This window comes from Liolophura sinensis, chromosome 1 (assembly GCF_032854445.1).
Source record: "Liolophura sinensis isolate JHLJ2023 chromosome 1, CUHK_Ljap_v2, whole genome shotgun sequence".
In the NCBI taxonomy this organism is placed as follows: domain Eukaryota; kingdom Metazoa; phylum Mollusca; class Polyplacophora; order Chitonida; family Chitonidae; genus Liolophura; species Liolophura sinensis.
The window spans coordinates 86,259,328-86,271,802 of NC_088295.1; the positions used below are offsets into that span (position 1 = coordinate 86,259,328).

Consider the following 12,475-nt stretch of genomic DNA (forward strand, 5'->3'; position numbering starts at 1 on the left):
TTTTCTGGTAACCAGCTATATTTAATTTAATACTTGACTAAAAGTTGTTTTTTACCCCAAAATCTCTCTGTCTTCATTAAGTACATGTATCAACAAAGTATATCTTCAGAATTTATGGTATAAATTTAGTTTTATCAGTTTATATCTTAAACTGAGGTATTGTGCACCATTGTACGATAAAATCTCATTTCCATTTCAATAGCATGAAGCGGCCAAAGTTATGCAGGATGCCATTAATGCGTTCCAAGGTACACCGGAGGAAGTGAGAATCACCATTGCTAATGCAGACCTGGCTTTGGCTAGACAGGATGTAGAAATGGCTCTAGGCATGCTCAGAAACATCACTCCTGAGCAGGCTTATTTTGTGCAAGCACGAGAAAAGATGGCTGACATTTATCTTAACTATAGGAAGGACAAAAGACTTTATGCAAGCTGTTACAGGTGATTGTATATTCCTGTTTTGAATGTTTCCCATTCTATAATATAAACTCTGTATCTTTCCCTCTGAAATTTAAAATTAAAAAGAATTACATACAAATTAACTGTATAAAGATATTGTTGAGGAATGGCTTTATGAAAGGTGACAACTTCAGAGGTACCTCTTTCTAAACTTAACATGCTATATTCAGTTGAGCATACAGTTATCAACCAGGCTATTATAAGGTTCTGTGGAATGCCACTAGCTCACCCTTAGAGCACTGCTAGCTCACCACTCGCACATTACGAGTACACTTTATACAAGATTTCAGCATTCCACTTGGAGCCTTCTTCAGTCCATAAGGTTATTGCTGAGGTTTGTTGATAAACCAGCTGTTTGCCATTCCACAGTATGTCCATTGCATTGCTACAGGCAAACCAGAGGCAGACTAGCTGCACACCATGGGGATACCACAAGAGAACTTTTAACACTGGCTTAAATTGTATTTTGCTTGTCATCTTTGTCACCATACTCTTTCTGTTTACGATGTTGGGAGAATGAACTGCATTTCTTTGAAAAGATTCAGAATGTAAAAAAACGGTTCACATTTGTTCATCTTGTTCAGACAGTGGTGTCAGAATTTTTTTTGGCCCTTGTTTTGCAATGATATGTTCATAACATAGCTTGAAGCTTATTAAAGAGGACTTGTTGTTTTGAGAATTATGGTTATTAAGGAACCTAGCTGAAGACGTGTCATGTTATGTTTCATATATAATGGTTGGTCAGTTTAAGGTGTTGTTGTTGTTTCCAGGGAGTTGGTGGACAAACATCCTAGTCCTCAGACAAGTATATTGCTGGGGGATGCCTACATGAGTATACAGGAGGTGAGCGAATCAAACAACTATTCATGACCTGTTAGTATTCAGTAACATTCTGATGAGAAAATTACTTGTCCTGGGAGATTGTCACCCCTTTATAATAGACTCTTTAATAGGTGTTTGTTATTTTTTCCTTTTTTGTGTGTATTATGAAATTTTGTTGGTAGTTTTAACAAAATTTTGAGTTGACCTTTTGTCGGCTCAGCACATGCCCATACGTAGGAAACAGAGATGCTGAATTGATGGTATTGTTTGTATTTCAGCCAGAAAAAGCCATAGAGGTTTACGAAGCAGCACTGAAAAAGAATCCACGAGATGCTGGACTGGCCAGCAAGATCGGCCAGGCATTGGTTAAGACACACCACTATGGAAAGGTGAGATGATGTACCTTTTGTACATTGAAATTATATATGAAAGAGGCACAGAAATGGCTTTGGAACATTGAAGTAAAACACAGATATTTCCTGATTACATTGTAACATATTGTGGGTTATGGATTGTTTTTGCGTTTTTACAGGCCATGAATTACTATGAAGCAGCTCTAAAGTCTGGAGGACAAGCATTTCTCAGGTGTGAAAACTTTGAATATTAGTAGAATAAATTTCCTTGGATATTACTAACACATAATTATGTCATTAACTCAATATTAGATAGGTGTACCTTAGTGTCAAAAAGTCAGTGGTAGTATGTACCTCATTGTCAAAGAAGTCAGTGATAGTATGTACTTTATTGTCAAAAAAGTCAGTGATAGTATGTACCTCATTGTCAAAGAAGTCAGTGATAGTATGTACTTTATTGTCAAAGAAGTCAGTGGTAGTATGTACCTCATTGTCAAACAAGTCAGTGGTAGTATGTACCTCATTGTCAAACAAGTCAGTGATAGTATGTACCTCATTGTCAAACAAGTCAGTGGTAGTATGTACCTCATTGTCAAACAAGTCAGTGATAGTATGTACTTTATTGTCAAAGAAGTCAGTGGTAGTATGTACCCCATTGTCAAAGAAGTCAGTGATAGTATGTACCTCATTGTCAAAGAAGTCAGTGATAGTATGTACCTCATTGTCAAAGAAGTCAGTGATAGTATGTACCTCATTGTCAAAGAAGTCAATGGTAGTATGTACCTCATTGTCAAACAAGTCAGTGGTAGTATGTACCTCATTGTCATAGAAGTCAGTGGTAGTATGTACCTCATTGTCAAACAAGTCAGTGGTAGTATGTACCTCATTGTCAAACAAGTCAGTGATAGTATGTACCTCATTGTCAAACAAGTCAGTGATAGTATGTACTTTATTGTCAAAGAAGTCAGTGGTAGTATGTACCCCATTGTCAAAGAAGTCAGTGATAGTATGTACCTCATTGTCAAACAAGTCAGTGATAGTATGTACTTTATTGTCAAACAAGTCAGTGATAGTATGTACACCATTGTCAAAGAAGTCAGTGATAGTATGTACCTCATTGTCAAACAATTCAGTGGTAGTATGTACCTCATTGTCAAACAAGTCAGTGATATGTTTCAGATATGACCTTGCTGTGTTGCTGTTAAAACTTCGTCAGTATGATAAAGCAGAAAAAGTGCTGAGGAATGCCTTAGATTCAGAGAGCACAGGTATAGTATGCATCATTATATCAGAGACCACGTACAGTACTGGAATTTCTATATCCGACTTCAAACATTTATGTGCCTATGCTAATATTTTAATGAGTTGTAAAATTTTATGAAAAGCTGTGTTTAGAACCAAGTTTATCATAAAATTAATTAGGTTACATTTATGAGGTGCAATGTTCCTTTTAGCCTGATTAAAAGGGGTCTCATTGTGGTGCAAAATTGAATGTAAAATGACACAGAATATGCTATAATTTAATAGGAAATAGTGATATTGTCAACAACAATGGTTTAACTTTATGTGGAAAATCAACCCTGTTGTTCTGAAGTGGTTTATACTTGTTAATTTGGAGAGAATCTGTTTTTGTCACCAGATTTAGACTCCATGATGGAGGAGACTCGCTACCAGATGTTGTTATCCAAGGTTTACCAGAAAGTGGAGAAAACTGAGGATGCCCTTCTCTCTCTGACCAAAGCCAGGGACACTCAGGCTAGGTAATAGGACCTGTAGGGTAGCTACATAGAGAGGTACTGAAAAAAAGACAAATAAAGGAAATGTAATACCACTTTTGCTGCTGAAACTTACATTTTTTGTAGTAGCATGTGTTACATGTACATGTACCTTCCAAACAAACCTCAAGAAACTTTTCAAAATCAATAGAACTCTCAGAATCTGACAAAATAAGAAACTTTGGTCATGGACACATAATTTTTGTGCTTACAGTCTAGAACTGACTCATTTAATATGCTTTTCCATATCTATTGCAATTAAGGGGCATATATTACCTATATGTGTGTAAAAATAAAGAAATAATGATAAACACAGTTGGTAAACCTAGACACTGTGTGTTTTATTTGTAGAGTTCTGAAGCGAGTGCACCTGGAGCAACCAGACTCAGTGGCCAGCCAGAAGCAGCTAGCAGCCAGGTATGTGTTGTTAGTAAGACCAGGATATTTGTGAATTGTGGTGGGCTCTGAACATGTCGTAAATTGAATTTACCTGTATTAAGAAGTAGTCCTGTGTATTTTGTAAGAGCTGTGTGTGAGAAGTGTTGGTATATTTTTGTTGGTAATGATAATGAAAAAATTATGTGATGATAGTATTAAATATGACAGTTAAAAAATTCTCACTAAAGTCTGATACTAATGGTATGTATAGGAATGCCTTTATCTGAAGGCTTCAGATGTAAGGAAATAATCGATTCATTGTCTTTCGCTTTGGCAGTATCTGTTGTGAGATAGCAGAGCTTGAAGCTGGGCAGCGGAACTTTGAGAAAGCCATCAAATCGTATAAAGAGGCTTTGGTGTATGATGAGAATAATGCCAAGGTTAGTGCTTTGTTGCATCATTAGGTATGATGAGAATAATGCCAAGCTGACAACTGTGTTGCATCATTAGGTATGTTGAGAATAATGCCAAGGTGACAACTGTGTTGCATCATTAGGTATGATGAGAATGATGCCGAGGTGACAGCTGTGTTGCATCATTAGGTATGATGAGAATGATGCCAAGGTGACAACTGTGTTGCATCATTAGGTATGATGAGAATGATGCTGAGGTGACAGCTGTGTTGCATCATTAGGTATGATGAGAATGATGCCGAGGTGACCGCTGTGTTGCATCATTAGGTATGATGAGAATGATGCCGAGGGTGACAGCTGTGTTGCATCATTAGGTATGATGAGAATAATGCCGAGGTGACAGCTGTGTTGCATCATTAGGTATGATGAGAATAATGCCGAGGTGACAGCTGTGTTGCATCATTAGGTATGATGAGAATAATGCCGAGGTGACAGCTGTGTTGCATCATTAGGTATGATGAGAATAATGCCGAGGTGACAGCTGTGTTGCATCATTAGGTATGATGAGAATAATGCCGAGGTGACAGCTGTGTTGCATCATTAGGCATGATGAGAATAATGCCAAGCTGACAACTGTGTTGCATCATTAGGTATGACGAGAATGATGCCAAGGTGAGTGCTTTGATGTATGGCTATCATCAAAAGTTTTTTGAGTTGAAAAAATATAAACAGTGGACTTCAGTTTGATAGATTTTCCTCTTACCTTTCTGTGACTACCAATTCTGATTCCCAGGTGATGCTTGATCTAGCTGGTCTCTACCTGAGCACAGAGGACTTGGATGCTTGTCAACACCAGCTCATGTCCCTCCTACAGACAGAGAGGGAAAATGATGCAGCCACCATTGTAAGTTGTAGCTCTGATAGATAGTGTTATACCAGGAAGAAGTGTGGCCAACAACCAAGAACAATACCATTGCTTGGTGTTTATCTGTCTGTTTAATAATGTACATGTACTGAATTTGCCCTACAAATTGGCCCAGGAAAGTGCATTTTAGGGACAAATAGCAGTCAAAAAATATTATATTGTTGCTATGGAAACTTACATATTTGTTAAATCTTAAATCACCTTTCTCAGGTCTATAAAATCTCATTATCAGACAAAATGAGAGACTTGGAGAAGCACAAAAGATTAAGTCAAACAGAAGTGACACATCATATTTATGCTAACAGCCCAAGACTGATGCATGAATTTAATATGCTTTCCTTTCCTGATAAAATTCATCTGGTTGCAGGTGCGGTCAAGGCATTTTCTTTAAGACTCGATCAGTTTTTTCCACAGCAGGTGCTCCTCGTAGCATATGCCTTACAACTTTCTTGTGATTGCAGATGCTTGCAGACTTAATGTTCAGGAAAAATGATTATGAAACGGCCAGGTTTCACTTTCAAAAACTTCTTGTCAGGCAACCAGGTGAAGTATTTGTTTACCTGAAATAAAGAGATTTTATCCTGACGTATTTGTAATCTATTTGTTAAAATATATTTTGTTTACTGTAAATAAAGTCATTTATTTTCACCTTTGATGTGAATCTCAGTATTAGAATTTGCATATCCTGTTGGAGTTTCTTTGATCTTATGATACTGAAAATCTCATTTGGTAATGCTGTCATTACAAGAATTGTATTTAGCATGGCTCTGTAGCTCCAGGGTTGTAATGATTTGATAGTCGCATTTTCATTCTCTGACAAACAATAGGAATCATTTCGTGAGTTACATGTATTTAATGTATTACAATTAGAAGATTTATGTTTATCTGTCAGACAACTACCAAGCCCTGGCACGTTTGGTGGACCTGATGAGGAGGAATGGTAATCTTGATGAAGTCCCTGCCTTCTTGGAGGCAGCTGAGAAGGCCACGGCCAGGTCTACCATAGACAGCGGCTTCAATTACTGCAAGGGGCTTTATGAGTGGTAAGTCTGGGCGGACAGTTGTTCTGACAGCTGCTTTAAACTAATGCAAGGGGCTCTGTGAGTGGTAAACCTGGGCAGACAGTTGGTCTGACAGAGGCTTTAACTACTGGAAGGGGCTCTATGAGTGGTAAGCCTGGACAGACAGTTGTTTTCAAAGAGGCTTCAACTACTGCAAGGGGCTGTATGAGTGGTAAGTCTGGGCAGATAGTTGTTCTCAAAGGGGCCTAAACTAATGCAAGGGGCTCTGTGAGTGGTAAGCCTGGGCAGACAGTTGTTCTCAAAGGGGCCTAAACTAATGCAAGGGGCTCTGTGAGTGGTAAGCCTGGGCACAGTTGGCCTGACAGCAACTTTATCTACAGCAAGGTGTCTATGACTCGTACGTGTGGACAAACTATTATACTTTGCTGTATACTACAGCTTTAACTGCTTGTTGTTTTTACCATGTGCATACTTTTGTATGTTTGTGCCTGTTGGATCTATGTCCATGTAGTGAATTGGTTATTGATGGCTTTTTGCTTGTTCATCTTCATTTGATGGGTATCATTATTGTCTCAGTTGTATACAAATTATCAAGTGTACATGTGTATACATACTGCAGCCAGCTCTGATCACTTTATGTTTATGATGTAGGTACACAGGCAACCCCACAGCTGCCCTGAAGTGCTTTAACAAAGCTCGCAAAGATTCAGAATGGGGGAATCAGGCCATCTACAACATGATAGAGATCTGCCTGAACCCAGACAATGAAACCATTGGAGGGGAAGTGTTCGAGTCGGTGGAAGGAGATAGTTCGTGAGTCGTATAATGTATACTTATCTTTATACTTATTTTGTTTTTATCTGTTAGACACAATGTCCAATATGTTCTATTTATGGTGAGCAGATTATGGCAGATTACGTGCCAAATTTGGACTGTCCAACTGAGGCACTAACTGTTTTAGCTAAAGGAAGATCAGGCAATCCTAGAATCATAAAGAAATGGAGATTGATAGAAAGTGACAAGTCATATATTTTCTGTATGCTTCATTTTGAAGTCCTTTAAAGTGTTATTTCATGTTGAAATTTCATGTTGAAATTCACATTTGTATTTGTCAGGAGCCAGATGGACCGAGACAAGGCCGACAGTGAACAGATGGCTGTGCGGACAGCGGAGAAACTTCTTAGGGTAGGTCACGCTAACTCATGCCCTTCCCAGAACTTTGTGGCTTTTTAAAGGTTTTTTCTTTCTTATCCACAGGCTTCTCTAAAATTTAGTCAGCAATCTGAGAAAGTTGTAGTTGCCACCTTAGAAGATGCAGAGAATGTCCACAACAGCCTGCATTATTGGAAAAGAAAGTAATAAGAAAATAATTACAAAATTTGATTGGTATTCCCATGTAACTTATATTGTGAATTATTCTCTGTGAACCTAAATTTGACTGTTTCAGGAAATAAAGTCTCGTCCCGGTGACCTCCGTCCTCGTATTTTGGAGAACATGGCTCTTATTGCCACCAAAAATCGGCAGAACGTAGAGAAAGCTCTTTCTTCTTTCATGGAGATAGCCTCGAATGAACAGGTAACTTTGTGAGGTTTTCTTTGAGCACTGAGAATCAGCGCTTTCAGTTTTGCACGACAGAAAGATAACACACTGTTTTGTTTGATTATTCTTGAACATGACAAATTTTATGTTTGAATAGTAAACCAATATAATTTCCAGTCCTAGTAGTGCACAATTTTGACCATTTCTAACCATCCTAATGAACTTCTGTAAGTATGAAATTGAGTGTACTAGTCATTTCTGAAGCTAAAGCTAAAGAATGCTGCTGTTTTTGGATACTCAGGGCAATTATCTTTGCTAAAGTAAAAACATGGCACTTTCTGATGACTTGTAAGAAGAGGCAACTTATTGTGGCAACATTGCTTCCCATCCTCCTTGTATACACAGTCTCAGGTAGTCATCACTTTTCATATCTACATGTGGTTCATGTATGTTTGTTGATTAAGGACTTATTCTGAATCTCATCCAAGGTGACCAGTTGAGTTGCTAGTGCACAGTAGGTGTGGGTTCAAACTGAGCCATCAACAGAGGATTTGTGGATTCACCCACATTAAGCCTTGGTGACAAATCAGCAGTTGACGCTGCTCTTATCTTGACTGCTGCAGTCAAACATTCGTTGAAGATGAGTTGTCCACCACCAGTGTATATCTGTATCTGAACATCTGACCTGGGAATCTTTGTCGACAACCTGAAAAAAGTGGGTTAATGGTTTACCCCTGGCCTTCCGCTCATAAATGTGACTGCTATTTTAGGAGTGAAAATTCTTGATTGTGTTAAACAGCAATCTAATAAAAGTGACCTAAGTTTCATGTGTACCTACTGTATACTTGCTTCCACAGAGAGACCATGTTGGCTCCTTGTTTGGAATGGCTACTGGTTACATGGTAATCAAACAGAACCCAAGAGCACGAAACCAGCTCAAGCGAGTGGCCAAGTGTCCATGGACCATTCAGGTCAGTACATGGGCCATTTTAAATGCAAACAATGTGTGAAGAAAATTTATTGTGAACATTTGTTTTTTTCTTTGGCTTGTTCGAGTTTTAACTGCAGTAAAAATTATGCATGGTTAGTGTGGACATGGTTTTGTGTATATCCACTTAATCTATGCATCTCTAAATATAACATCCAAGGTTAGTGTTCGTATTAAATTGACAAAAACGTATAAGTGTTTTCTAGAATTGTGTCACATTGTATTCCTTTGGATATGTAACTTGGGTCTTTGATACAATTTTTCTGTAGGATGCTGAAGATCTGGAGAAGAGCTGGTTACTTCTGGCTGATATTTATATACAGGTTTGTGTGTAGAAATGTCATATTTTATATGTATTTACCAGTTTTCTGCCAAATCGAGGTTTATGTTTTTCTGCTACACTTACATTGTGTTCTAAAAAAAAAAATTTTATATTTTTTATTTTATGACCGGGGGCCAGTTCCACAAATCCATTTCTGACTTACTTAAAATTTGAAATACGATCTTAAAGCTTATATTTGGTCTATAGAAATTAAAATTTTGTTTCCCTCATCAGTGTTATCACACAACAAATGTATTGAGATTTCAACTTCAAGCATCAAGTTCTTAAATTTTGACTTAAGTCAAAAACTCTGATTGTTAAGGAGATGCAGCTTTGTGTTTTGTTGCACATCATTTATTTTCAAATTCATTGTTGAATAAAAATACATGTATTTTAAATTGTAAAATTTTAATTGAATTTTTTTTTAGAGTGGAAAGTATGACATGGCCCAAGAATTGCTGAAAAGATGTCTACAGCATAACAAGGTAAGAATGAAAATAATAAATAAAATGTTACTTAATTGTTATTTTGGGAGATGATATTTTCCACAATATTAATCTAAATGGATATCTCAAGAAACACTTAAATCCACACCAGTTTTGGCAGATCCAATCGTAAAACGCCTTGAACAAATGATTCACATGAAATTTGTGAAGGCAAATGACATAATGTAACCAGAGAAATGATTTTAGCGGTTATTGTTGTCATTGTAAATTCCATTTGGGATTCTGTTAAGCCACCTGCATTTTTGATAATTAATGGGGAAACAAATCTTACAACTTATAAAACAACAGTGCCCTCTACCTACTTGGTGACTATACACAGTATTGATAAATATAAATAACACACAGTGTTGTTACTTAAGTAGATAGAGTGTGCTGTTGTTTTATGAGTTATACGATTTGCTTGCCTTTGTTGAGGGCAGGACAACCCCATTATCCTGTGGTCCAGCTAAAAAATCTGTGGTATTGGCAGAACTTTTCTCCCATCATAAAACAGCTACATATAAATCAATCAAGACTTATCTACTTTCGTAGTGTCATTTATCCCTCCATGTAGCAATTTGATGCTGTTGTCACATAGCTATAACATACTGAAATGATGTATTAGTCAGCTTACTGATGCATGCATGGTATATCCATATATGTGTGCGGTTTGTCTTTTCAGTCCTGCTGCAAGGCCTATGAATACTCAGGGTTTGTAATGGAGAAGGAGCAGTCCTACAAAGATGCAGCCAACAGCTATGAGAAAGCCTGGAAATTTGGGAACAAGAACAACCCAGTTATAGGTAGCTTCCTGCCCCAATGTGGGTGTCTGACTGCCTCTCCATCATCTTTCTTTTGGCTCAGATGGTTAAAATTCTGGCTTCCTCCTTGGCCGTTGACCAGGGAGGCACATGCAGCTTGCTCAACTCCAGCTCGTGCTTTTTTCTGCTTTCGTGCTTTTAGCCAAGAACTCCAGTTTCCTCCAACTATTTATCAAATTCTTGAAAAATTCTTGAGCACTGCGATAAAAACACTAATCAATCAATCATCATCGTAAACCAACAACTTGTTACCCACGGGTCTTTCACAGAGATTTCAGACTTATAGCTAGAATGGTTATCCAAATTAAACTCTTCTAAAAGACTTAAATATATGCCTCAAATCAAAATTTTGACCCGCTGATTTTGTGCTGTGGTGGTATAATTTCAACCAAGTTCGGGCATCCAGTTTCAAATATTTTGGTTTGTAAAGATCATTAAAGGTGAAACAGGCCCTAGCAAAACGCCACCTTGTACTGTAACAAAAATAGTAAACTCATTTAAATCACCAAGATCTCATTTCAGCTGTCGCCTTCTATAACTGCTTTTTACCAGTGAAGTCTATAGGGCAATACGAACAAAGTAGTGCAGTAGATTGTGACCAGTGTTAGTGGTTTAAAAGTCAAAGATAAGTCAGTCTTGTGGGTTTCCCCTAGGCCCCGCCTGGTTTCCTCCCACCATAATCCTGGCCGCTGGCGTATAAGGGAAATATTTTTGAGTGTGGCGTAAAACACCAATCAAAAAAATAAATAAATAAGTCAGTCTTAACAGAAAAGCTAACTGTTTCAGGGGTAGAAGACTGTCATTGCTAGATAACAAGCCTGCGATGAATATGGTGCCTGTTTGAATCCAGCTCTTGCTAGTTAAACTTCAGCTTAGCTTCATGTGACGGAAATGTGTCTGTTCGGATATTCTTTACGGCAATGACAAAAATTCCTCTTAATAGCAATTCTATCCTCTGTAGAGGCATACAGTCGTTTGACGTCATATACAAGAATATTTTACTTATATGACGGCAATCAGCATAATGGGAAGAAACAATTGACATCCGCGGGTTGCTGACAGACCTTCTCACGTACAACCGGAGAGGAATCCAGCATGAGCTAGACTTGAACTCAAAGCGACTGCATTGATGCGAGGCTCCCAAGTTGTCATGCTGCACTAGAACACAAACCGCTTGGTCACAGAGGCCCCATATGTAGACACGTGTACAGGTACATGTATCATTGTTATTAAAATACTATCAACATGCTGTTCATATATGTTTGTTCCTCACTACTCTTGTTTACAGGTTATAAACTAGCATTTAATTACATGAAGGCCAGACGATTTGTGGATGCTATCGACATTTGTCATCATGTAAGTATCTAATCTTAGTAATTCAGCGATTTCCTAAATGCCTTAAAGTATATGTGATTGTATGTTATATGCTTGTTTTTGTGACAAGCTCAGAATGTCAGCGAGTGTTTATATGGCAATGGGCTGGCCTGCGTGAGAGTCTGAATAACAGGACTAGTTGTGTAACTTTATAGTGTAGTCAGTAAGCCAGTACAGGACACCAGAGTACGGCAAGATTACCACATGTGATTACCGTGTGTTTTTTCCATTTGTTATCCCTTTTTTTGGAAAGTCAGAGATGTCTGAAACATTATTCACGCATGAAGTACATGTCAGTGTTTTGCTTGCAGGTTTTGGAAAATCACCCCAATTATCCCAAGATCAGGAAGGACATTTTGGACAAGGCCAGGATGAGCTTGAGAGTTTGATGGCCAGACACAGGAATGGGACGAGCATTCAAAACAGATGTTACACATTCCACAAATCATTCACTTCACCTGGCACATGTCATTAAAATTAAATGGTCAGACTATTATAAGAAATTCCAGATTGGTTGATGACTTTCAACTATGCGCTTTTCATCAAAGTATCGGGGTCACTATTTACAAATCAAATTTTGTAACTTTTGTGATAAATCTCTGACTTTGACACTAAATTCAGAGAGAAAAACGTTACAAGAAATTGGGTTTATGAATTTTTATGAAAGTTGCCCATTGTACAAAGAAAAGTTTTCCTGTCTTTGCAGCCTAAACGTACATCTGTTGATTATAGTTGACCATTATATTTGTTATCTTCAAAACAATTAGCCATTCCGTCCATATTGACATTATTTATTCC

At 37.8% G+C, this 12,475-nt stretch overlaps 1 protein-coding gene across 3 annotated transcripts in view; it reads left to right on the plus strand.

Annotated features, from left to right (window-relative positions):
* The window catches only part of LOC135461938 (tetratricopeptide repeat protein 21B-like), a 42,689-nt gene extending 30,561 nt beyond the window's left edge, over window positions 1–12,128 (plus strand). For all 3 annotated transcript variants that reach the window (XM_064739228.1, XM_064739230.1, XM_064739229.1), the window contains 20 exons: window positions 203–441; window positions 1,230–1,302; window positions 1,560–1,670; window positions 1,814–1,866; window positions 2,814–2,902; window positions 3,274–3,394; window positions 3,761–3,826; window positions 4,125–4,227; window positions 4,994–5,104; window positions 5,587–5,668; window positions 6,018–6,168; window positions 6,799–6,960; window positions 7,263–7,332; window positions 7,595–7,723; window positions 8,545–8,658; window positions 8,945–8,998; window positions 9,426–9,482; window positions 10,165–10,285; window positions 11,592–11,659; window positions 11,989–12,128. In XM_064739228.1, the coding sequence (XP_064595298.1) occupies window positions 203–441; window positions 1,230–1,302; window positions 1,560–1,670; window positions 1,814–1,866; window positions 2,814–2,902; window positions 3,274–3,394; window positions 3,761–3,826; window positions 4,125–4,227; window positions 4,994–5,104; window positions 5,587–5,668; window positions 6,018–6,168; window positions 6,799–6,960; window positions 7,263–7,332; window positions 7,595–7,723; window positions 8,545–8,658; window positions 8,945–8,998; window positions 9,426–9,482; window positions 10,165–10,285; window positions 11,592–11,659; window positions 11,989–12,066 (2,052 nt within the window). In that variant the 3' untranslated portion in view covers window positions 12,067–12,128. The remainder of the gene's footprint in view (window positions 1–202; window positions 442–1,229; window positions 1,303–1,559; window positions 1,671–1,813; window positions 1,867–2,813; window positions 2,903–3,273; window positions 3,395–3,760; window positions 3,827–4,124; window positions 4,228–4,993; window positions 5,105–5,586; window positions 5,669–6,017; window positions 6,169–6,798; window positions 6,961–7,262; window positions 7,333–7,594; window positions 7,724–8,544; window positions 8,659–8,944; window positions 8,999–9,425; window positions 9,483–10,164; window positions 10,286–11,591; window positions 11,660–11,988) is intronic.
* Window positions 12,129–12,475: the final 347 nt, after the last annotated feature.